Consider the following 26,701-nt stretch of genomic DNA (forward strand, 5'->3'; position numbering starts at 1 on the left):
CAGTCTCCCCTTTTCCTACAGTAGTTGATGATCAGACATCACTTAGAGGCTACCAGGGAAGAACTGGACACATCTCTCCCCTACTTCTCTACAGGCTGTTGTCCAGCAACCCTGCCCCTCACTCTAGATTGGAACATAGGAAGCTGCTATATACTGAGTCAGACCCTAGGTCCATCTTACTCGGTATTGTCTACTATACAGATTGGCAGCGGCTTCTCCAAGGTTGCAGGCATGAATCTCTCTATCCTATCTTGGAGATGCTGCCAGGGATGGAACTTGGAACCTAGATGCATTGGGCCAGAGGGATTTGTTTCTCCCACACTTTCTTCTTTTTGTTTGGAGAAGCCCACCCTCCAGCAGTTACTGAGGCCTAGTTCTCTCTCAAGCCTGACTATCACTACAACAAACAAATTACTTTCTCCATGTTAATGCTGTTCTTGTCTTCACTTTCCTTAGCTAGCACTTTCTCCACCCTTACAAATACACTAAGTCCATGTGGTAGAACTTCAGTTAATGCCTTCAGTTAATCATGAATTCCACACCTAACCTTTTGTAGCGTGGGCTTCTAGAATGGGCAGTTTTCTGTGAATGAATACGGTTACCCTGAGGAGGTTCGTTTTTTATCTCTTTAAAAGCAGAAAAGGTCACCTGCATGGCCATACTTCTCTGCAACAAGTATCAGCAAGAACAGAGTTGTGACCTGAATCGAGGGAAAGCCTTCCTCAGCAGCACAGATCCCTTTTGGAGCTATAACTTTGGATCTTATTGCTACATGTTAACATTGCACAGTAAGCCTAGAGTTCTTAAACATGTGATGGCTGCCTCCTTGGCTGGAATCTCGATATGTCCATCTCTATGGGAGCTTGAACCCTGAATGAAGGTTAACCACTAACATACCTTTATGTTCAAACATCTGGAGGATAAATTAATCTGCATTTTTACACACCACCCAATTTTAAGGAAGTACTCCCCCACCCCGGATCTATGATATGGACAAACTTGTTCACCCTCCCTACTTTTTTGTTGTTGGACAAAAGTGATGAGATATAAAGCTGTTCTATCCTTCATTTTTCTGTCTGCTCACTAAATTGTGCTTGGCAGGGTGAACAGAGAGCAATTTCCTGAGTTGTATAAGGCTTCTAGTTTTTATCTGTTGCATTTTTCAAGGCTTACATGACCCTTTGAGAAGGCAGCTGGAATATTCAGTGGAGCTGTCTGGATTTACTATTTGACCATAGTACTTCTGTGCACTGGCATTAATCAGTTAAGACTGAGCACAGGGCAACAGATTTGCTCCTAAAGAGGAAGAGATTAAGGCAAAATATTGTCTGTGGTTCTTCATGGCAATCAGCAAGAACTCTCTCCTCTCCACATGTGTTTTTTTTAAATTATGACCTGTGATTAGCAATATTGTATCAGTGTGGCTGCCTTCCCCTTGTTGAATCTTTTGCCTCCTATCTTTAGCAAAGCGTTAATTGTTGCAGCCCTTCAGTCACTTCACTACTACAACAGCCCACTCTGTATCATTTTTTTGAATGTATGGGTGGTGGTGAATTATGTAAACCCGGTTTCTTTTAAGAGTGGTAAAAGGTAAAGTGTGCCGTTGAGGCGGTGTTAGTACTTGTATCATCATCCAACTTGACAAGCCACATTAAATCCATATGCATCTCCACTGCAATAAAAGCAGTGTTAGAGCAAAATGAACGTTGTAACAACTTGTTTAGCCTACTGCATATAGTGAAAAAATTCAGTATTTAAAACTAGGACTGCTAATTGGAACACATCTAGAAATGCCAATATTTGTCTTCCAGAAAACAAATTGTAGGGGGGAAAGAGTGGAGGAGATATCCTAAGATATACAAAAACAAAGAATAGGAGCCGCTTGTTCCTTGTTAATCAACATCTGGACATCTTTGATTATTGTTCCAGGAATAACCATCTTACTCAAGAAAATATTACGTAAAGATTAGAGGTTAATCTTCAAATGCTGCTGGTGAACTGCTCAAGATCCTTCGTCTAACTTTATGGTTAAGGCATATGCTAAAGCAAATAAAAGACTAGCATCACATACACTCACATCCAGCACCCAACTTTTTAGGCTTATAGGAAGCTGCCTTATACCAAGTCAGACCACAGATCCATCTAGCTCAGTATTGTCTATACTGTACTGACTGGTAGTGGCTTCACCAAGGCACATAATGCATTTGAAGTTGAATCATGGTTTGAATCTAAATCTCCCAGATAGGTCAGTATCTCCAGCAAGAATACCACTGGGAAAACAGCAAGTTGCCCTGATTTTTTTAAAATTTGAAAACACAAAGTGACTCTTATAAAAAGTTGGTTGGTTTTAATTTTCATGCTGTGTGTTCATGTAGAATTCTTTTCTTCCTCTCTATGTGCTTCTGTCATCCACAAATTGTCTAGCTATAAAATGGAGGATGCTAGAGTAATAGGTTCAGCTGATGATCCTTTTGTGAATAATGCCAAGAATGAAATCTTAAGTCTTTGAGATCAAAGCAAAGTACCACCCTTGTATTCCTTTTGATAATGGCTTTCCTCTGGAAAAGGAAAAAAAGGTCTGTCCAGGGTCATGTGATTTAAATCAACCAGAGGGAAAAGACCTATTCCTTTAATAAACTTCGTATTTTTCAAACTCTCCATAAAGCAAACATGCATGTTAACTGAATGATAGAATAGTTATGTTTGATTTAGATCTAAACTAACCTTTATGCTGTCTAGAGTTCTCTTTCTATCTACAATGAGCCAGTGTGGTGGTGTAGTTAGTGTTGGACTAGGACTGCGGAGGCCCAAATTCACATCCCCATTCAGCTATGAAACTCACTAGGTGTCTGGGCCAGTAGCTTATCTCAGCCTCACAGGGCTGTTGTGAGGATAAACATAACTATGTGTTCTGCTCTGGGCTCCTTGGAGGAAGAGTGGAATATAAATTTTGCCTTCAGGATGTGGGAGCTATTACAGTGTGGCCTTCCCGTGGCACAAAGCAATGAGTTGACACTTCAGCTCCCTATGTCAGCATTGTCCCAGATTTTTGGAGAGCAACTTAAAACGGTGTCTGTACACATGCAAGGATTTTTTGATCAAGACCTATATACTTGAAGACTGCAGAATCCTTGTACACACTCACCAGCCCCTTGTGATGTAACTGTTGCAGGGTTGTATCATTTCAGGCTGTAAGTGGTGGATTGTAGGTTTGAATGTTCTTCCACAAAAAACAAACCTTCAAGAACCTCCCTGCGTGTTCATAAACTGTATGATAATGATGGCCTAGCCTAACTTGCTCTCCATGCAAACTTTTGAATGCACAGAGATCTTTTAATGTGAGAAGACGAGTCTGCCGGAAGCAATCTGCCTGAAGTGGTATAGTGCAACAAACAGGTGCATCACGCATTTGTCTCGATGTTCCAAAAACTGCATAGGCAACAGCTTGTAGTAACTGGATATACAGTACTCTCCTCAATTTACCAATATAGAAGGGGGGAAACCAAGCTTTTTTTTGGTCGAACATTGAAGAGGAAGAATGGAAAGGGCGAGGAAAACATCCTGTAATGTGTGTAATTTGTGTGCATATAAGGCCAAGCCTGTGGCAAAAGACTTAGTCACTGCTGTACTAGGCAAATCTGAATGTTCTTCCTGTCCAGCTTCTTGATGCGCTCCTCCTGTCTACTCGAAGAGTGGGCTTAGACATCCCACTAAACCATAAGAGCTTTGTCATTCTCTTTCTAACCCCTTGTATTTGAAAGTATGTGTATGTTCCCTTGCTGAAGTGAGTGTACTGATGACAATGGCAACAGACAATGTGTAGGCACCGACTCTGTGGCTGGAAAAGTGCACTGTGCATGAAGGATAAACAGAATTTTCCTGAAATGTGTTCTAATAATGCCCGTTGGCCCCTGGTGCTTTGTGTGACTGAAGCTGTGGCTGCAGCTGCTGGCTTTGTTGATGAGCAATGTGCGTGCTGTTCTTGTGGCCTTTGTCATGGCTAACACTAGATAATGACCTCCTAGGAGAAGTAAACACAGCTTCAGAACAAGTAATCAACAGCCTCTTATTAAGGCAGCAATATGGGGCCATCAGCACTCCTGGGTCTGGAGAGTACCATCAGTTCTTCAGCCTGTGTAAGGGGCAATTCATGCTGGTTTTTCTACATAGGTGGAGAAAACTATGTACACTTTTGTCACTGTGTATGTGTGCATTATCCAATATAGCAGGCATCCCCAAACTGCGGCCCTCCAGATGTTGCTGAACTACAACTCCCAGCATCCCTAGACTGGGTATGCTGGAAGTTGTAGTTCAGCAACATCTGGAGGGCCGCAGTTTGGGGATGCCTGCAATATAGGGACCATGTAATTGATGATGGTTGAACTACATGTTGCAAAGTCATGAATGAATTTTTCGCAAGGGATGATCAATTCAAGATGACCCCACCCTTTGGAACAGGAACTAACAAACTAAGGTCTGATTCAGTGTTAGAGGCTTTTAGTGAACAGGAAGAGCAGGCGGTATAAAAATATGATAGATAAATAAAAGGCTGGTAGCGGAAGCTGATTTACAAGAAATAGGGAGACTTTTTCTGATTGGCAGCTGTGATTCTCACTACTTAGGGAATTGGTTGTGCTGTCGAGGTCCCTCTTGACTGAACAAGACTTGTGAGTAAATCTAGAAAATATCCTGTGGGTGTGGAAAGACTTTTGTGAGGAATATAGTGCTATGATAAGTGCCATTTTAATTGTTTCCAACTGATGGTGGAAGATCAGTGCCTCAGTAGTTCTAATGTGCTGGCTTGAACAGAGCTGACTCGCACACTCCTAGTAAATATGCCCCTTTAACTCCATGAGACAAAGCTGCTCTTCTGCGGTAGGCATACACTGACCAAGCCAGTACAATGTCAGTCTTCTTGCTTGAATGTGCAGTAAACTGCTGGCAGTGCCAGAATGCTAACATTCAGGTTATTTTGGAAACTTCAAAAATCAGGGGGGCAGCTTGTGGCAGCTTTGGATGCTGATATGGTTGGAGTATATCTGTTACCTTAACTATGAAAAGGAGCTACAAGTGCAATGTAAACTGAACATTCTTTTTCAGTGGGGAAACCCTGTAATAATAGGCCCCTTTTGTAAGTTAAAAGGAAGGTGTCTTTAAGATACGAGTGTGCACAAACCTGGAAAACCCAGTTCGGTTCAAGTAGAACCAGACTCAAACCGAACCATGTCTGGTATTGTGCGCACTAGAGCTGGGCCCAGTCCTGCTCAAGTCTGAACCAGCTCAGGGCAGGGGGGCACTTTTAAACAAAAAATGGTGGACTTACCACCACTGCGGGGCCAATGGGGTGGTGGTACCATGGCTGTAGAGGTTTCTCCTGAGTTTCCCCCTCCCCCAGTTTCATACAGCCTTTTTTGGCCCATTCCAGGCCTCTCTGTGCTGGTGGTGGCCATTTTGGAGGCCATTGTGCATGCGCACTGGCCATTTGTATGGCCGGGTGACCCGACCTTGAGCTGGCTCACATATCCTACTTTAAGAGATACAGTAAGGCACTCTTGACCATAAAAGTATATGAAATTTCTTGCTTTAATATTCGACTAGCCTTGCTAAAGTAATCGGGTGGTTTAGGTTAAATGGTGGAACCATTAGACAAGGCTTTGAATGCTTATAGTCACGCGTGTGTGTGTGTGTGTGTGTGTGTGTGTGTGTGTTCAGGTAGTCATGCTTTTGTGTTAGCTTGCTTTCCTTAAGGAGCATGAGTTTGAGAACACTCGCCATTGACTTTGTGTATGTCCCTACCAACTTCACAATGCCCTGGACCAATATGAACCAAATTGGATACAGTTTTAGGGATACCTCAACAGTAGTTTGTGATGTCACCCACCCTGATTCAAGATGTTGGACGTGTGAATGATTGAGGCACACTTGGGCTAACTTGTGGACTGCCTAATTGTTTTGAACCAAATTTGGTACAGTTGTAGTGAGTGACACAATGGTATAGTTTGTGGTGATGTCATCCAAACCCAATTCAAGATGGCAGACATGTGAATGTTTAAGACTGAAGTGGGCTAACTTGTGAGGATGGTATTTCAGTTAAGATTATACTGAAAGGAAAGTAGGCAGATTAGTTCTTACCAGAACAACTTGTTAAAAGTTGGAATCATTCACATGGCAAAGTCCTTGGGTGCTCAGGCCTGGTTTACCTGCAAAACATTGGTGATCCTCAGAGGATACATCCATAAAAAACTTTCATTAACTTTGTTCCCATCTCTGCATGATAAACCACATAACTTGGGTGCCAAGAACCACGATCTCTCTAGATTACAGACAAATGAGTCCTAGTGAAATCATGATGAGAGATAGGCTGGCTACACTTCACAGGTAACCATGGGCATCTATGGGGGAGGTGGGGTGGGGGAGAGAGGGCAACCACTCTGGATTCATAGCCAGATTAAAAGCCAGCTACTTTTATTTATACATATATCCTTCCCGCCTTCCTCTTACCCTGGAAAAATTCCTGTGGATACCCATGTAGATTGCAGAGCCTTAATGAGAGTGAATTCCCAGCATGATTATGTGTTGGGGGAAGGGAAGACTTTATTCATTAGGCTGTTCACACATCAGACTAGTTTTTCAGCAGGGAATGGAAACCTGAGAAGGTGGCTAATCCAGGTATGTGGGCTTTGTCTTGAATGCTTGCTTCCCCCTCCACCCACAGAGAACAAAGCGTGTATTTTTCATAAGCATAGGGAAGCAGCTTTTAGTTGTCTGCAGTTCATGATGATCTTGTATTGTGAGCGCCACATGCCAGAATGGACAAACACAAATACCCTATTTATAGCAGTTGTAAATTATTGCAGGAGTTAGTCATAAGGAAATGGCAGTGAACATATTTAAGTGACCCAAGCTTAAATTGGGTTACCTCTTCATAACAAATGGAGAGGCCTGATCACAGAATGTGTGCTAGAGCATCTGGTGTGGGCACGATGTGGGGAAACTTAAGTACAACTCTGAGCCAATTCATACTTCAAACCTGGGTACAAAAAGTATTCCAGGACTGAAGTGGCCAAATGCATTTGAGGCCACCTTCACTGTGAATGTTACATGTGCTTTTAATCTTTTCCAGCATTAAACACTGAAGTCAGTTTGCCAGTGGAAAGCCAGCTTGCACCTGTCTTCATTGCAGTGAAGGCATTTAAATGTGTGTCACTCACTGCACATGTATTTTGTCATTTAAGCAAGATTCTTCTTCTTTTGTACCTGAACCAACTGTGAATCTGCCTTTTAAGCTCACTTGAGTAGCCTTGGCTAAGTCACTGTCTTCCCAGCTTAATGTGCACAGGATGGTAGGGACCAGATCACTACTTTGCTAGATCACTTGTATCTAGAGTCATTGGCCAGGTGGACCAGATGATGTGTACCCTCTTATTCTGTTTGCTCTAAGCTTTGTGGATAGAGTGTGCACCTAAGTAGAACAGTTCTTGTGAAGTCCTGCCAGCTTCAGATGTTGATGCAATTTATTTCAAAGGAGTCCTGTCTGGAATAGTGGGATTCGGCTAGGACTGTAAATCTGCTGAGGCACTAGGTGCTTTAGAGGCTAAATGCTGAGTCATTCTGATAGAGACGTGGAAAAAACAGACCAGCCCTCCTCCCTTTTGGATAACATGCTATTTTATATAGTAGTGTTACAATGGGATGACTTCTAGATTAGTTGTCGCCTTCTGTGGCTCATGAAGGAGGAAAACATTTATTCATTGTGAAAGTGCAGGTATGTCTTGTTTCTGGATTGCTGTCTTTAGAAAGTTATAGTGGTCTGAAGAATATTACAGTTCCCCCTCCCCCCCAGTGCTTCCAAGTACTCCTGTTCCTCAAACTATTTCAACTTGCATCCTCAGTTACATTTGAATAGAAATAAGGTCTGCTTCTGTCCATCTAGAGCTATAGCTGTTGGATGTTCTTGCTTTTGTTTTTTGAGCTGAACTCTACTCCAAATCAGAGAGGCCTTAAGATTTGGGCTTCCCTTCTCGGTTCAACAGTACAATTATTAATATGAAACTTTATATGAATCCAAGGTGATGTTGCTTTAAAAGAATGTTGGGGGGAAAGAATGTTGGTACCCCAAAGTTCCTTAAAGCTTGCGAATGTCAGTTTGTTTTTCTTTTCCATAGCTAGCTGAGGAGAGAGAGGGCTCCTTGGAAAAGGGTGGAGAAGTAGGGAGTAATAAATGAGCAAAGTTCATCTTGAAGTAGGAAGAGTGAACTGAATAACTGCAGGGTAGCTACTTCTACAGAAGACTTTACACATAACTCTTTCTCTTGCTGTTAAAGTTGCATTTTTGTCCAGCCATTTAATCACTGTGTCAGAGTAATCAAGTGAGAGAGATCAAATTATAGGTCTGCTACACTGAGGTAGAGATTAAGAGTACAAACGTGGACCCAGAGGAAATTGTGATAGGTTTCATACAAACTAATTACAAGGGGCTTCAAAGAGTTTTACAGCAGAAGTATAAAAAGACGGGAGGAGCTGATGGCGGAAAGCGACATAAAGGTTATATGAGAAACGGTGGCTGCTGACTACACTCTTGCAGTATTGTGACGTGTGGGGCACCATCCTAATAGCTGGCACCATGTTAGAGTAACATAAGCAAAAAAGGACACAGCCTTGTCCTATAAATGTTGCAATCTAAACTGCTCCAGTTGGAGAAGATAATGAAGGGAAAGAGCCTGGCTGGGATGGACACAAGCAAGTATAGTTGCACATACCTAAGTTTAACTTTGGGTGGAGAATGGCCTGGGACTAATGCAAGCAAATGTTGGCAAACATTTCTTAAATGTTTAGGTAGCTAGAAGTTAGAAACACTGATGCATGTCTTGCAAGTCCAAAGATACGGGCACTATAACTTTGGGCAACTAGTAAGGGAAGAGAGCTGGTCTTCTGGTGGCAAGCATGAATTGTCCCCTTTGCTAAGCAGAGTTCACCCTGGTTTGTATTTGAATGGGAGACTACATGTGTGAACACTGTCTGCTGTAAGAGATTCCCTTTAGGGCAGTGGTTCCCAAATTGGAAGCCTCCAGATGTTGCTGAACTACAACTCCCATCAGCCCCAGCTATAATTCATTGTGACTGGGGATGATGGGAGCTGTAGTTCAGCAACATCTGGAGGCACCCAGTTTGGTAACCACTGCTTTAGGTAATGGGGCCATGAGAGCGTCAGCATTCTTGCATGCAGAAAGTTCCAAGTTCCTTCCCTGACACCTTCAAGATAGTGCTGAGAGACCCCTGCCTGAAACCTTAGAGGAGCTACTGCCTGTCTGTGTAGACAACACTGAGCTAGATAGACCAATGGTCTGACAGTACAAGGCAGCTTCCTATAATCCTTAGTCTTACCCTTACAGCACAGATGTCAGAATCTCTGTATTACTAATGTTTATAGAGGTGCTACTGAAATGCATTTGTAAACTGCATTTTTCTCCAGTTTAATCATGTGTTAAAATTTTATTAATATGCATCAATAGTGTACTGTTCGTTCATGGAAACTCCCATCTCTTCAGGTAATTAACTTTACACATATTAGCAAGTAACAACTGAAGCTGTTTTAAAAACTGCAGTGTACATTGGGAAGAGCTGATGCAAAGGACCTAACTAAACACTGGATTTCATGCTAATCAGAATATTGTGTGAAAAGAAAATGCCTATGGCTGAAAGCATGTTTGATTCTATCAGCTCTGATCAGTCTAAGACAAACTAAATTAAGTCAGGAACCCAAATGCAAAAAAAACAATAACGTAAAAGTAAAATTATTATGCATTATTGCTACAGTGCTCCCTTTTGTTCCACAAGAGGATCCACATATGAAAGAAGCAGTTTAGTCTTGTAGCGGTCTATTGTCTTTGTAGATTATACCAGCTTTCTTGTCAAAATAACAAGGACTCCTAACAGCTGCTGGTGGTTTGGGGGGCTGTAGAGGTGTTGACGCAGTGGGGAAATGCTTGACTAACAAGCAGAAGGTTGCCAGTTCAAATCCTTGCTGGTATTATATCAGGCAGCAGCGATATAGGAAGATGCCAAAAGGCATAATCTCATACTGCATGGGAGGAGGCAATGGTAAACGCCTCCTGTATTCTACCAAAGACAACCACAGGAGTCTGTGGGCACCAGGAGTTGAAATCGACTTGACAGCACACTTTACCTTACTTTTACCTAGAGGTGTGACTACCAAGCCAACGGTTGCTGTTTCGAATCCCTGGTGGTATGTTTCCCAGACTATGAGAAACACCTATATCAGGCAGCAGCAATATAGGAAGATGCTGAAAGGTGTCATCCCATACTGCGCAGGAGGAGGCAATGGTAAACCCCTCCTGTATTCTGTCAAGGACAGCCACAGGGCTCTGTGGTCGCCAGGAGTCGACACTGACTCGATGGCACACTTTACCTTTAGAGGTATCAAGCCCTGACTTTACTAGGTTTAATAGCTGGCATGAATGGTTGCTTTAGGGATCACTAGGGTTGTGCAACACTGCAAGCTTCTGCTTGCAATGACCATTTGCGCTTGGAACTACTGTGGGCTATAAACACAAAGGCCTCTATGAGGCTATGTCAGTCTGCTTATTTTCTGTGATGCTCTTCACTCTTCCACACTGGTACATTTTAAAGAAAACTGTTAATGAGACTGTTCTGGAATGCTAATTAACACTAAAATCAGACTTTGGGGCTGGCTAATGTGGGGAAATCAGTGTGATTAGGTAGAACAGTTGATTACAGAATAAATTTGTGCAAAGTTTCAGTCTGGAAAATGAGACAGAAATATGGTACAATCAGGTTTATTTAGGGAATTAGGGGTACGTGAAGAGAAAATATGGTTAAGCAGGCAAGAGGCACAACTAATAGTGCTAATTTGGAATCTCACAAAAGCGTTTTAGCTTAAGGTTTGAATTATTACAGAATCGGCTCAGGACTGGCTAGAGAAAGGGTCTGAAGAGCAGCTTTAGACTTAAGGAGAAAAGATAAGTTGAGGGGTGAGGAGATTTAGGAAGATAGGCAATTAGTAATATTGAATCCAATATCCGGAGGTGTGTCCGTCACACTTGCAGGGTAGTGCATGTTGGTGGATCTCCTTGCAGGGACAAGGCAGGAAAAAAGAGAGGCAAGTGCACCACCTGCAAGCTGGGAAACCAGGATAGTGTCTGGTTCCAAGAAAATTCCAGAGCTAGTCAGGTCTCTGTTGTCCAGTTCTCTAGGGCAGCCAAGCATAGTGCACAGTTTGGGTCTGGAGACAGGTCCGAGCTAGAATCAAGGCTGGAGCAAAAGTTGTAGCTGATGTTATAGCTAAAGCAAAACATAACATTTGTTGGCGTTTGGGCTAGAAATAGGCAAAATCATGCCTTCAGGCCATACACAGGCAACAGCTCCTTGCTGTTGGGGCTGACATCCATGGTCAACAAAATAATTCATGTTGCTTGATTTGATCACCGGTAGGTGTGATCTCGATGAACAATAAAGTGAAATGATTGGAACAACTTGTATGGGCTGGAGTGAATGGGAGAACTCAAGACTTATCTGGTACACCAGGAAGACTTTCTAGAAGGGGAGATGATTCTTTAGATATCAAGGACTGTTCCCTCTAGTCCGTGCCTGGCCATTAGCACAGTGATAGTGGGGTGGGAGTGCTCAGCCTTATCTGAGTTCTTGTGAAGATGATTAGTGAAACTAATCCTTTATGCCAAGAAAAGGAAATTTTACTATTCCCTTGAGAACTCTCTCTCCTTAACTTGAGTTTGCTCAACCAGCTTCTTTCGCTGAATAGAGAGGGGGCATAGGATTATACACTACAGTCATTTGTTATACTGACCTTGGCTAATAGCTGCCCCATGTTTGCTTGTACTAAGTGATCAACTTGAATTTTGCCAAATATAGGCAAGTGCAGAGTTCACGGTTCCGTGAGCTCAGAGCCAAGATGGAGACTGCAAGCCTGCAGTTCTAAATCACATAGTGGGGTGCTGTTGCCCCCAAACAGGCTGTTCTAGCAACAAAACACAACAAGGAAATCGCTTCTCCTCTATTGCAGTGATTTAGATTGAAAGTGTTCTTTTGAATCTGTAGCTGGGCCACATAGCTGATTGGCAAACAGTGCTGTGTAGGTGGACTGTTAGTGTGTGTGTGTGTGTGTCCATATAAAAGTCCTTTTCCCAGTTCTGTGTATTATTCATTTTCTGCATAAAATATGTAGTAGAGCAGCATACCATAGCACCTTATAAACAAGGGAAAATATTATAAAAGCATAAGCAAACAGTAACTAAACAAGGCTTGAAGACAGCATGAATGAACACAATTCAAACAGAAAAAAATTACATGACAAAAGCCTGCCTGAATTAAAAATAATAATAATTCAAAGCTTGTTTAGGGAAGAGGGTTCTAGTAGGTGAGGCCAAACGTTGACCAGGAAAAGTCATTTTGCATAAAACAAAAAATTATTACAGCTTTCTTTTTGCATATTCCAGTGTCAAAAGAGTGTATTTAGCTACTTGTTTATGAAAATTTAGTATCTGTAAATAATTGGGAAGTGTATGTTTCACACAAACATACACATGACTTGTCCCCTTAGCTAAGCAGGATCTGCCCTGGCTGCATTTGAATGGGAGACTTGATGTGTGAGCACTGTAAGTTATTCCCCTTAGGGGAAGGAGCTGCTCTGGGAAGAGCAGAAGGTTCCAAGTTTCCTCTCTGGCAGCATCTCCAAGATAGGGCTGAGAGATTTCTGCCTGCAACCTTGGAGAAGCCACTGCCAATCTGTGTAGAGACAGTACTGAGCTAGATGGACCTATGGTCTGACTCAGTATATGGCAGCTTCCTATGTCCCTATCTCTCCCCAAACAAACTCTTCAGAATATATAATAAATATCCAGTAGGCCAAGTGGAACAGATGAGCTTTAAAAACCCTCTTAAATGCTGCTGGCAGAGATGGAGCAGTCCAATATCCCTATGGGAGGGAATTCCAGAGGCAGCACTGAAAAGGCTCAGTTTGCATGAAGATCAAGTGTCAGCCAGTGATTATGTGCAGAATAGAGCCCCTCTTGAGGAACTTAATGGGTGGGCAGAATCACTTCAAAATGAATGATCCTTGAAATATCTCAGATCGAAATGATATAAGGTGTTTAAAGTAATACCTTGAATTGAATCCAGAAGCATAGTCTGAAGAGCACCAATCAAAGCACTTGGATGGCTCTTAACATAGGATCAGATCTTTGTCCCACTCCCCTCCCCAGGTGAACTGCAGTTGGAAGCTGCCTAGCCCAAGTTGTAAAGCTGCACTTTGACCCTGCCCTTTTGCCTTGATGGGACACTATGTTGCACGGTTCGTATGGAATTGCTTTGGGGAGAGAAATACATTGTGGAGAGAAATACATTGCTGCCATTTTCTTTTTGCAAAGCATATGCTGTCTAGAGGGTACTGTCAGATTCTTTATGGGTGTTGTGTGTTTTTTCATATGCTGAGAAAATGAGTGCTAGAATATATTTATCAGAAGAGAGCAAAAATATTTTGCTTATCATTCAGGAATGTGGGTGGAAGAATGACTGCTGATGGCTAGCTGAGAGTTGTATTGATATATGTGAAATCTAAGCCAGCTTCTGTGAATTGGAATATCTTAATGTTATGATTGAGATCAATAGGAATAGATGTAGGTTAGAATTGCAGTGCATTAGTGGAACTCATCATGTACTTGGCTCTAGTAAAATGAAGCATTAATAGCATGAACTTCCATCACAGGAAATGCCCACTTGGCTGCTTAATATTGCTGTGTGGAACTGTGTGCAAAGTATTTAACTTTAGATCCATGTTCAAAAGGCTAACAGTCATAGCTGAGGCATCATCTTCCCTAGTAATTTTGAACTCTATATGTTGTCACTAACCATGACCAGGGAATTTTTAATGCTGCTTTCTGTTTTAATAAAAGAAGTAATGGTCACGGCCTAGTTGTATATGTTCTCAGCTAAACTTCCCAAAGCATTTGACATTGCGCATAAGTGCAACTATGCTAACAGATACTGTTAATTCTTTATGCATAGCAATTAATAGGTCCATTGCATTACAAATGAACAATTTGTGCGAGTGAGTTAGTTGCTCTGGTCTTGGAGCTGATTTGAGCTTCTACGTGTGTGTTTAAAACACTAATACTTGCCCCTGTGTATGCATTTACCATACTCTGATATCCAGGATGTATTCATGCTGTTTTCCAGGATATCCTCCTGCATTAGTTAATATTCACTTATTAGAATTGCATCCTCTGTTATACTGAATAGGAAGGAGTAGTATGATGTTCCTACTGTGCTTCCTGAAGGTGATTTTTAAAAGTAGACCTATGAAACCAGCATTTCAAATAGTCAAATTGTTCAGGCTTTCATAAAGAGAGAAAACTGCCATTCATCTCATAATATTTCTGTCAATGCAATGGTTCTGGAAGATTTAGTTCAGATTTGTTAATTATGAAAGAAGTAGAAGGATATGCTGATAGGATATGCAAAGTGTTTGTTCCAGGCTGATATCTGTTCTACAGGTTGCAAGTGGGAGAGAATAGCAAGTTCTAGTAAGAACTCTGACTTCTTTCCTTTCACTGTCCCTACACCTGGACTAAATTGGGTCCAAATCAGTTAGGTAGTTCATGTTAGCTCACTTGAACCTAAAACATTCATTCGTCTGCCATCTTGAATTGGGGTGGATGACATCACAAACTATGCGTTTGAGGTGTCCCTGTATGTCAATCACTACAACTGCACCAAATCTGATTCATATTGGTTACAATCCACAAGTTAGCCCACTTACGGCACAAACATTTATGCACCTACCATCTTGCATTGGGGTGGATGACATTGCAAATCACACCATTGAGGTGTCCCTATGTGTCCCTCCAACTGTACCTGATTTGGTTCATATTGGTCCATGCATTGCGAAATTGATGGGGGTGGTGGTAGATGGATGGACACAAACACACGGAATGCTGGGTGATCTCATAAGCCTACTGGAAAGTGGGCTAAAAATAGGGATTCAAACATCATGTGGCGCACCATCATAAGCTAACTCAATTGATTTGAAAAGTGCCTTTTTCTCTCTTGCAAAGATGCTTTTCAAATTAGTGCTATACTTAAGGCACCCTGATGAATTCTGCTTGACAGTTTGATTATGGCACTTTTTACAGCTCCTGAAAATAATTTAGTTACTAAGGTGACAAACCTGTTGTCTTGACAATTGAGGTAATCAATGCCTTGTTCTCCCTCCTTCTTCCCTGGAGGCAACTCTTTGTCATATTTTTTGGCTATTTTGGAAGATGGCCTAGATTCTCAAAGCTCCTTTAAAGAGTTTGGAATGATTTTGAACATTACGCTGAGAATATAAATCTGTGTCCGCTGCATATGTGGTAATAACAGGAAGAGTCTCACTGTACTTTGTCCAAGCCAGTGGTGAGTTGGTTACATGCATCCTCTCATTCACTCACTCATTCACGTTGTGCGGCACCACAGGCTGGATGTCAACAAAAGGCAGGGTTTTCCTGGGGCTTCCACCTGATCATCACTTGTTACCAGTCGCAGCTGGTGGGCATTGGAGCAGGAGGGGCAGAGGAGAACTTAGTCACCGAGGCAGATGCCTACCACCCCCTCTTTCTTCCACACCAGTGGGCTTGGGTATTTACCCAAGCCTGCCAGTATTGAGGAAAACAGAGGGGGAAAGCAAAAAACAAAACAAAACGGGGGAAAAGTAGAAAACAGAAATGTTCTTTGGGGGGGGGAGAAGGCAGAAAGTTTTTTTTTAAAAAAGGCGGTGCAAAAAGCAGGGAGAATGGCAGAAAGGAAGGGCAAAAGGCAGAAAGAGGGACAGAAGGGAGAAAGCAGGGATTGCATCCCCCCTCCCACCCAACAAACAAACAAACTAGTAAAAGACTAGCAGCCATGGAATCCTCAAGAGCAGGGAGCTTTGTCCAGACCCTTCTCCTCTGCCTGCAACTTCCTCTCTTGGTCTTACTGGCTGGAGCAGCTGCTACTGTGTTTAAATTGTATTTTAATTAGTTTTAAATGGTTTTTAATTGTGTTTGCATTGTTTTTGTATTGTTTTTAGCACTGTGTCTTGAATGGTGTGTGTCTTAATGTCTTTTTAAATTTGTTGTACACCGCCCAGAGCCTTGAAATAAATAATACTCAAGCTGCTCTAGCCAATCTGATTCCTAGGGGGCTCCTCCTGGCACTGCCCCATGAAGAAGGGAAAATACATATTAAAAACATACTCCCTGAAGCAAACAGGAAGTGCATTTAACACATTATTTTAGTCCTTCCTGAGGGCAGTGTCAGGAGGAGCCCCCTAGGAATCAGATTGGCTGGAATAGCTTGAATAGCAGCTGTCCCAGCCAGTAAGAACAAAACAAGAAGTTACAGGCAGGCTGGAAGAAGTTCTCTGCTCTGAAGCTTTCCTGGGCTGCAGGTAAGTCTGATCCTTTATTAGCTTGTTGGTGTTTATTGGCGGGGGGGGGTGCGGCACTGCCCCTCCTGCCCTTACTGACCAGCCACCAATGCTTGTTACTAGGTATCAAGTATGCTGCTTGATGCTGGTGTGTTTCTTTTAAAATCTGATTTGTTTCTTTGTATGTATTACCAAGAGGCTGTAGTCACACACTGCAGGACAATGGTAGTTTCCTATACAAAGAGCTCTGCTGGATCATACCAAAGGCCCAGGTTATCCAGAACTTGGTTACTAACTGTGGCTAGCTAGGGGTTGATTGTGTCTGTAATAACCCTGAACAAGCTGAATGCACTCAGCTTTCCCACTGCCCCAGTCAGCCTTCCCCACCCCAGAGACTTGGCAGGGTAGCAGAAGGCCTCCGCCTCCCCCCCACCCCCGCTCGGCCTCCCCCCACAAGACTTTGCTCGCTCGTTCGCTGCTCGGCAGCTGCTTTCCCCTGTGCCCGCTCTTTGGGCTCTGTTCCCCCGCCTGCCTTAGAGGGCCTGCAGCGGTGATGGGGCTTGCCACACACGACCGTAGCATATTAAATATATTGATTACTTGCAGGTTAGCAGGGAGAAGGGGATGGGGCAGAAAGCATGGAGTCAACTTGCAAAGACAAAACCTCTCTTTTTAATAGGCTGACTTGACTGCAATATGTGAACATGGCTTTGGGAAGTTGGTCATTTTACACAACACAGTTTTATTCTCTCTGAGATAAAATAGGTTCTAGCAAAGTTGCTTTTACTTTGTTAGGGAGCTGTTATGAATTTGATCTGGCAAGAAGTCTTTCTGGTGGTACTAATAGTGTTTAGATGGCATGAAAACCTTCTTGTATTGAAGAGCGTTCAGTTTTGTATTGTGATTTGAGGTTCATTTACCAAAGGCAACAAACATCCTGGCATCAATGTCAGGCCGGAATGCAGAGAAACTCACCTCTGCCATGTAGTTGGCTTTGACAATAATAGCAAAAGTTATTGGCAACTGATCTGTGCATGTGCCCTTCTAAAGCATCATTCTCTAAGAGATTAGTGTTCATTCGGGAGGTCTGTGAAACTCTGATTTATGAAATCCCAAGCCTACCCATTAATAAACTTAATTGCTTGCCATTATTATCACTGGAGTGCACATTGCCATAATTATCCTGACTGCCTAAAACTTGACAAATAAGCAAAGAGGCAAATAACAATACTATATCCGTCTTCTCATAGTTATGCCACTGCTTGGAGTATGCCTCCCTCTGGGTTAATGCCTCCAAGCAGTATGCCACTGCTTGGAGTAAGCCTCCCTCTGGGTTAATGATGCAAATTCTACTAGTAAGGACAGGATGCTGCAAGTCTGCTTTTGTAATTATGAAGTAAAGATCAGCAAATTCTTCAGACTTAGCCTGCTTTTCTTCCATTCTTCCCTCTGCCACACCACTGCCATGCACACTCAGGTAGTCATAGCAATCCAGAAGTCCAGTTTTACATGTAAAAATGGGCTTTGAGTTCATTTTGACCTTGTGTGAGATGTGGCGTGTGTGTGCACACACACAATATTTGTGGTCCTCTGGATCCTTATGAGTTTTTAAAAGCTTGAACTTTGAAGAATCAGTATGCCTATATCTTCCCCTTAGGGGATGGAGCTGCTCTGGGGAAAGCAGAAGGTCCCAAGTTCCCTCCCTGGCATCTCCAACTTAGGGCTGGGAGAGATTCCTGCCTGCAGCTTTGGAGAAGCCACTGCCAGTCTGTGTAGACAATACTGAGCTAGATGGACCAGTGGTCTGACTTGGTAGATGGCAACTTCCTATGTTCCTAACTTAAGCCAGGGGTTCCCAACCTTTTTAAACAAGCTTACTCCTTCTGTTGCAAACCTTCAGCTCTGGTACTCCATAGAGGGGTAGGGGTGTGTGTGTGTGTGTGTGTGTGTGTGTGTACACACTCTCTCTTTTTGAAGGAGAGAACTTGTCTCACTGGTTTCGGTTTCAATAAGACTGCTTATGAGTAACTATCTTAATCTGGATGTAAGTCAGTGAGTGGTGTAGCCAGTCTCATAAATGTAACATTTAAATTTGTGTACACCTATATACATAAAACCACATATTTAAGTGGTTTTTAGAGACAGGTTTCTACAGTCACTGGTTCACATCCATACTAACTTACAAGTTTACTTGTTCTACTAATTTCAGTGGGAGTACTCTTTGCTAACTATCTGAATCCTGTCAGTCAACTGAGGGGAGGGGTATACAGACCTTCAGCATGTAGCCAGCCAACTGGGAACAGAGGAGGAGGGTCTTCACCCTTCTGCCTCCCTCATCTTCAAGCCAGCAATCCTCATGTGAGGAACAAATTTTATAGCTGCAGCACCAGGAAGCAGGAGGGCTCTGAGTACCCCCTGAGAGCCCTTCAAGTATCCTTTGTTGGGAACCCCTGACTTAAGTGATACAGCCATCCAACTTTCCTACTCAAAAATGCTCTTATGTATGCTGTATACTTGTACATCTCTGCACCCCTCCCCCTTTGAGTCTCTATTTGCCTGTTTGTTTTCTCCCTTCCCTTCTTTCCCACCTTTGACTTAGGAGTAGCCAGGAAGCTTTAAGCCTGGTCCAAAGATGAGAAGAATAGGCTTCTGTCCTAATGGAAAATGTGTCTTTCTCCATTAACTGTTGTCTAACTTCCTAATCTGATTTTCCATTGGCTGAGGAGTGAGTAATGTCAGAGGCCTCATAGCTTCTGATTTCCATATGCGGTGTTCAAATCTTTTTGAAATAAAGTAAAAGATCTTTCTGTCTACCTAACTTCAGTCTAATAATGTTGACTTCCTCTTCACAGACCGTGGCACATCTCTGGGACCTGCAATGACAAGTCTGAACAATAGCCATGCAGAGAAAACCAGTGACATGTCTTCAAAGCAACCAGCGCCAAAAGTGCAGGTTCAGCGATCTGTTTCCCGAGAAACCATCACCATTCATTTCTCGGCATTTGGGAAGGAGGAAGAGGAGGAGGAGGAAGCGTTCAAGGAGTCTCCCACTGAGGCACTGGATGACCAAAGCATTGTAACAGCACTTGAAGCTAAGGAAGACTTGTGCTTTGATCATGGTGACCAGGACTCTTCCGGTCCCACTACCTCGCTTAATATGGCTGCATCCCCACTCACCTCATCTCCCACACTTATGCCAACTGTAAAGCTGTTGGAGTCTTCAGCATCCCAAGTGTTCAGTGCGGTGCCATTAGCTCTTTCGCCCTCCTCCCATTTGTCTCATGCCACAAGCTCATCTGGTGTAGTGTTGCCTTCAGAACTGAAAACCAGCTTGTCGTCATCTCTGTTGTCGTCCCCTTCCAAATCACTTTTGTCTAGTGCATCCTCCACTGTTACTAGCTCAAAGCCTTTCATGAGTTTAGTGAAGTCCCTCTCAACAGACATAGAACCAAAAGAGCCCATTCCACCCACTAGACACAGACACTTAATGAAAACCCTAGTCAAGTCTCTGTCTACAGAAACTTCTAAACAGGAACCTGAATCTGTTTCCTACAAACCGCCTGACTCTAAACTGAACTTGCACCTGTTCAAACAGTTCACCCAGCCTCGGAGTACAGGTGGTGATTCCAAAACAGCTCCCTCATCCCCCTTAACATCTCCGTTGGATACTCGCTCCTTTTTTAAAGTACCTGAAATGGAAGCCAAAATTGAGGACACAAGAAGACGCCTTTCGGAAGTCATTTATGAGCCTTTTCAACTCCTCAGTAAAATAATGGGTGATGAGAGTAGTAGCCACAGGCCCAAAGCCTTATCTTCAAGTGCTTCAGAACTGTCCAATCTTTCCAGCTTAAATGGCCATTTGGAAAGCAATAACAACTATAGCATTAAGGAGGAAGAATGTGACTCTGAGGGGGACTTCTATGGAAGTGACTCCAATATAAATAAGAGTAGTCAGCAGCCCCAAACAGCTGAAGAACCTGCAAAAGAGTCTGAAAGTAGAAGTTCCCCACTGTTAAGCACAAAGGACTTGAACTCAAAGGCTTCGTTGGTTCTGGAAAGGTGTTCTCTGTCTGCACTGGCAAGCAAAGCGGATGAGGAGTTCTGTGAACTGTATTCGGAGGACTTTTGCGTGATAGAGGATGATGGTAAATCTGACCAACAATTGGAAAGTTCGCTGAAGACGGAGATGCCTGAGGAAAGCTCTACATCTTTGAACAGTGAAGCTGGAATTGAACTACACATGCAGCAGCCTAAACTTCCATTGAAGACATTGTACTTCCTCACAATGTTGATCTATGCTTACCTTCTACTCCCTCTCCCTAGTTACTTCAGTGGACTCTTCTTGGGAGTTGCCATTGGACTTATGATTGCTATGTGTGTAATTTGGCTTTTTACACCAAGTGCTAGGTATAACCGGCTGCATAGGAATTGGAGCAAGCAGCTGAGTACAGAATCTCTGGATATCCAGGAACCTGAGATATTGAAGGTGAGTTATTGCTTTGCATTTTAACTTTCGTAGGTACAGTTGTAATCCCTGTATAGCAATAGTCCTCCTTCATGCTGTAATGGAGAGCAGTTAATGTGAGACTTGCTCTGCAGTGTGTACAGTGCAGATTGGTAGCAATTGGCGTTGCGTTTGCTTCACCATTTGCTTAGTTTACCAGACAGTCTCCAAAAGGCTGAGTTGTTAACTCTCTCTCCAGTGAATTTTGAGAGTTCATTGTGTGGTAGTTAGTTATCAAGAAGTTTAACGAGGTGGTCAGGTGATTGCTTTGCTGTGCATCTTTCGACATGGATCAGATAATGTGAATTGGCCCTAAGCTAAACATAATGGAATTGAATAATTCAATTGGCCATTTTAGTCTGAGTGCAATCAGAACATGTGTTTTGGGCAGAGGGTTGATCTGGCAGTGAGAAAATGGCTTCACTGTGTGCTTTGATGGTGCTCACCTCTGTTGCTATTCCAGATCTAATGCTTTTTTACTCAAAGCACATATGGTGATGTTAATCATGCCACCGTTATTTATTTTATTTATTACATTTATAGACCGCCCCATCCAAAGGCTCTGGGCGGTGCACAGGTTTAAAAAACATAAAAACACCATTTAAAATACATTGCTTAAAACAATATAAAAACAATTTGTAAAACAATTTAAAACCAATTAAAATTCTTAAAAATAATTTAAAAACCTTGGAAGGCCAGGCCAAACAAGTAAGTCTTTAGGGCTCTCTTAAAGGCCAACAGCAAGCCTAAATTACAGATATCTGGCGGGAGTGCATTCCATAGGCCAGGAGCAGCTACAGAGACGGCCCAGTTCCAAGTCGCCACCAGACATGCTGGTGGTAACTAGAGACAGCTCTCTCCAGATGACTTCAACATGCAATGGGGATCATACAGAAGAAGGCACTCCCTAAGGTAGCCTGGACCTAAGCCATTCAGGGCTTTAAAGGTAATAACAAGCACTTTGTATTTTGCCCAGAAACATATCGGCAGCCAGTGCAATTGTTTTAAAACAGGCATAATATGGTCTCTCTAGGTTACCCTAGAGACCAGTCTGGCTGCCGCATTTTGAACTAATTGAAGTTTCCAAACTATGTTCAAAGTGAGCCCCACATAGAGTGCATTGCAATAGTCAGTCATGGAGGTTACTAGCCGATTTTGAGATCGTTCTCTTCAAGGAATGGACGCAGCTGTCAAATCAGACAAAGCTGATGGAAAGCGCTCCTGGCCATAGCGTCCACCTGAGATACCAGGGTGAGGTCTGGATCCAAGACCACTCCCTAGCTGTGTACCTGTTTCTTCTGGGGGAGTGTAACCCAGTCCTCAAATTGCGACCCCCCCACCCCACCCACAATGAGCCCCTCCATCTTGCTTGGATTCAGCTTCAATCTGTTATCCCTCATCCAGCCCATTACTGCCCGTAGGCAGGCATTTAGGGAACAAATGCCATTTCCTGATAAGGAGAAATAGATTTGTGTGTCATCAGCATACTGATAACGCCCTGCACCAAATCTCCTGATGAATTCACCCAGCGGTTTCATGTAGATGGTAAAAAGCATTGGTGACAAAATGGAGCCCTAAGGGATTCCATATAATAGCTCCCGTTTCAAAGAGCAACCGTCACCAAGCTCCACCACCTGGAATCTGCCTGAGAGATGGAAGCGGAACCACTGTAAAGCAATGCGTCCTATCCCCAACACCACCATGCGATCTAGAACAGTACCATGGCTGATGGTATTGAATGCTACTGAGAGATCCAAAAGAACCAACAGTCACACTCCCTCTGTTGATTCCCTGGTAAAGGTCATCCATCAGGCCATCCAAGGTAGGCTCAACCCCATAGCCTGCTCTAAAGCCAGTTTGAAATGGGTCTAGATAATCTGTTTCCTCCAAAACTGCATGGATCTGTTTAGCCACGACTGTACCTTGCTGCCACCTTGCCCAACCATGGGAAATTGGAGACCAGCCTATAACTGTCCATCACTGAGGAATCTAAGGAAGGCTTCTTAAGTGGTCTAATCATTGCCTCCTTCAAACAAGGAGGCATCCTACTGTCCCTCAGCAGTGAGTTAATGATATTAACTAGATTGATCTCCAGCAATTTCCCTGTTAGACAGAAGCAGCCAAGTCGGGCAAGGATCCAGAGAACAAGTGGTAGGCCGCACTGCCCCAAGCAGCTTCTCCATGTCCTTGGGCATCACAGATTGAAACTGATCCAATCTAATACTGCAAGAGGGATTGCTGGACACTACCTTAATAGACTCTGCAAAAGCAATGGAGTCCAAGTCGGCCTGAATACAAGAGATTTTGTCTGCAAATAACCCATTAAAAGCATTGCAGAACAAAGTCTCCGTGGCGTGGTTTGAAATGGAAAGAGCCTGAATCAAGCTCCTCACAACCCAGGATAGCTCTGCTGAACACAGACCTGCAGAAGCAATGTGTGCAGACCAGAATTGGTTTTTTTGCCACATGCACCACTTCCGCATAAACCTTCAAATGGGCTCTATGCTGTACACTGTCAATTTCGAGCCGGGTTCTCCTCCACTTGTGTTAGTCGTCTACCTTGCTGCTTCAGACCCTGCAACTCCTTGTATTCCAAGGGGCCACTTCTAAAGCAGGTCAGAAGGAATGCTTAGTTCCCACCAAGGCACTGACAGAATCACTGGTAGGACCAACATTAAAATCTTCCAAGGCTTTTTGGAATCCTACTGGGTCCAAGCAGCCGTCTGGGGTGGGCCATGTTAACAGGTCTTCCACCCCTGCAGGGCTGAGTTGTGGCTGTGAAATCAACCTTGACCAGGTAGGGGTCCATCCATGACAATCTGGGAAACCACAAGATTCCCCCCACACACACACAGAGAACACCCTCCTGACCTGGACAAAAGACCAACCCCCCCGATCTGAACTCTCCTCCACTTATGTGTTAGAATGTAGGTCATGTCAAATGCCTATGAAGCTGGTGGCAAGGCAGTTTAAAACCCAGAATTAGCAAAAAGATGGGGTGCTGAACTGGTCCCCTGTCCATACTTACATTCACACACCCTGATATTGTGTGTGTGTCCCACACACCCATATCCATTCCCTGCTGTTTTTCTCCTGGCAGGCTTGGTTTTAGTCTTGGGACCCTCCTAAGAAGAAGTTCAGGGGGATTAGTATGTGGGGCCGGGGTACTTGCTGCTTCTGTGCTTTAAATTGCCCTGTGCCCTGCTTAAAAGGAATTTAGCACAATACTCCTCTAACATATGGATCAGCCGCTGTCTAGTCCAGTTAGCCCCTGAATTGCTTAGTGAAACCTGCTGCTTGATGGTGTCCACACTGCAAAAACGGGTGATCTGGATGTACAGCGTTTCCTGAGAGAATGCTGGGTGCCTCTATGCTATTTAGCAGTCGTAAAAACGGCTTCCTTGAGAATGAGAAAAGCATTGTTGTTCAACTATGTACACATTAGATTTTTGTAAGCAACTAAAATGTTATGGCTTGAAGCCAGAGTTGTGCAAGTTGAATGTGTCTCACATAATGGCTTTTTCTCATCCCCTGCTCCCTGAAAAGCCATCCTGAGGGTCAGAGGACCCTCTGGAACAGCATGAGATGTGGTACAGGGGGATGCAGTGGGAGGGTACATTGCCTGTGATCGCGCATGCCCCCCCCCAATCATGCTGTTCTGGGCAGATCCCCCTGACCTTTTGGAGTAGATTTACTGGAGAGGAGGGGACAGGAAAGCCCTATTGGCTCCAGCACTTGCATAGCACTGGAGCCAAGCCCATAACCTTTGTACCCCTTGCATTATTGTTCATGTGTGGTTGCTGGATGATGCCTTTTTTATACTTGGGACACACCAGTAAACAGAATTGTTGGCTGGAAGCAATCAAAGATCCATGGAATCCCATACCCCAGGGCAAGGCTCCTTCAGTCTTGTTTTTCTCCCTCCTCGCCACAATTAGCCTTTACAATCCAGGCAGCACGATGGCTCCAAATGTTTCCAAGAATCGAGTGAGTAATAGAAGTCACACTGCCTCTTGGATTCCTTCTCTGTGTCAAATACTGTAGTCGGAATTTGTGCAAGAACAAAAACATTAACATAACCACATCTTCAAATATATTTTTCTGGGGTACAAGGCCACTGTACTGAACTTCCAGTCTCTACCCTAATGCCTGAGGGCTTGTCCCCATGAAACACACCAAGCAACTAGAAATTCAGAATAAAACTATTGTATTCAGTTCTGTCTAGAAATTTAGTGAACTGAAGTAGCTGAAAGGCTATATTTAACTACCTGCTTTAAAACAACGCCACCACAAGGCTGACTTTCATAAACCAAATGCAAAGTTTAGCATATGCTTTAAGCTATGGAAATACAAGGCTGACCTGTATCGGATATTAAGGGAATATTACAAGCCGTGTGTGAGAGAGAGAATTTAAAAATCCTATAATAATCTTATGACAATGAAATGGTTAACTTTGAACTGCTAAGAAAACTATGTTTAGAATGATGTCTTGATTTTTTTTATCATGGTGAAAACCTTTTGGGATAACCTTCCTCCCCTTTAGACTGGTGTCTTATATTAACCTTTTAGATGTGCTGTGTGGCTGAAATCTCCTACAGTTTTAATAACTGTGTTATACTTAAGTGAATACACTTGTGGGGTAGAGTACCAAAAAAAGTCTTGCATATTGAATGCACAGCCTCCCTGCTTTCAGTCTGATTGCTGGTTTTGTGTGTTTTTAGTTCAACTGGGGTCCTTCCTGTAGCCTTTCCACTACAAAGGCTTATGAGCAGTACTCTTACTGACTGTTTATCAACGCTCTTCCTTTATATGACTTGCTCTCCAGCAGTGTTTGCTGTAAAGCCCAAGCAGTTCCCCAACTGGCACTGCCCATGGTGAGCTAGCACTGCTTATGAGGCAAGATGAACATGTAACAGCACACTCATACCATAACTCTATCCTCACATCCCTTTTTATTTTACTTTTTATTTTTTACATTTTATATCCTGCTTTTCCTTCAAGGAGCCCAGAGCGGTGTACTACATAGTTAATTTTCTCCTCACAACAGCCCTGTGAAGTAGGTTAGGCTGAGAGAGAAGTGACTGGCCCAGAGTCACCCAGCAAGTATCGTGGCTGAATGGGGATTTGAACTCGGGTTTCCCCGGTCTTTTGTGGGGGTCTAGTGTGTGTGTGTGTGTGTGTGTGTGTGTAATCTCATCCTTCTGCCCATTTTGCAAGTCTGAACTGAAACAGAATTTCAGGTTGAACGTTTAGCCTCATAACTTGACTCTTTTCAGCTGAATAATCTTTGCAGCCAGCTGGAACTATGTTCCAATATGGAAAAGAAAAGGTCTTGGGATGTTTGTTTAGTTACTATCTATTTGCTGCTCTTCACAGTATCAAAGTTGTGTGTGTTGGGTTTTTGTGTGTTGGTTTTTTAAAAGAAGGTTATATGTCAGTTTTCATAGCTTGTCTGATCTTAGGACTGCTTTGTATGTTACAAACCTCTTAAACTGTACTTTTGTTAAGGGGTTAATGTGGTGCCTTGCATGTAGGATGGTAACTTGGCAAAGAGGCACCTTTTAACGTGGTGATTCTCTTTATTTAGCAGCAGGGAGAGTAACTGGCCCCATCCACTCCCAGCACAGTACCTCCAGTGACTGTTGCTGGTGTCTATCTGATGGTTCTTTTTAGATTGTGAGCCCTTTAGGGATAGGGATCCATCTTATTTATTTGTTATTTCTGTGTAAACCGCCCTGAGCCATTTTTGGAAGGGC

The 26,701-nt window shown here is 43.2% G+C and overlaps 1 protein-coding gene across 8 annotated transcripts in view; it reads left to right on the forward strand.

Moving 5' to 3' along the window:
• The window catches only part of TEX2 (testis expressed 2), a 165,930-nt gene that overhangs the window by 80,184 nt on the left and 59,045 nt on the right, over window positions 1–26,701 (forward strand). For 6 of the 8 annotated variants that reach the window (XM_053293666.1, XM_053293665.1, XM_053293669.1 and 3 more), the window contains one exon: window positions 19,294–20,927. In XM_053293666.1, the coding sequence (XP_053149641.1) occupies window positions 19,320–20,927 (1,608 nt within the window). In that variant the 5' untranslated portion in view covers window positions 19,294–19,319. Of the gene's footprint in view, window positions 1–8,166; window positions 8,272–9,526; window positions 9,549–19,293; window positions 20,928–26,701 lie in introns of those variants that run through there. The other 2 variants (XM_053293668.1, XM_053293663.1) reach the window with 2 other exon arrangements.

The sequence above is a fragment of the Hemicordylus capensis genome, chromosome 2 (assembly GCF_027244095.1).
Source record: "Hemicordylus capensis ecotype Gifberg chromosome 2, rHemCap1.1.pri, whole genome shotgun sequence".
In the NCBI taxonomy this organism is placed as follows: Eukaryota; Metazoa; Chordata; class Lepidosauria; order Squamata; family Cordylidae; genus Hemicordylus; species Hemicordylus capensis.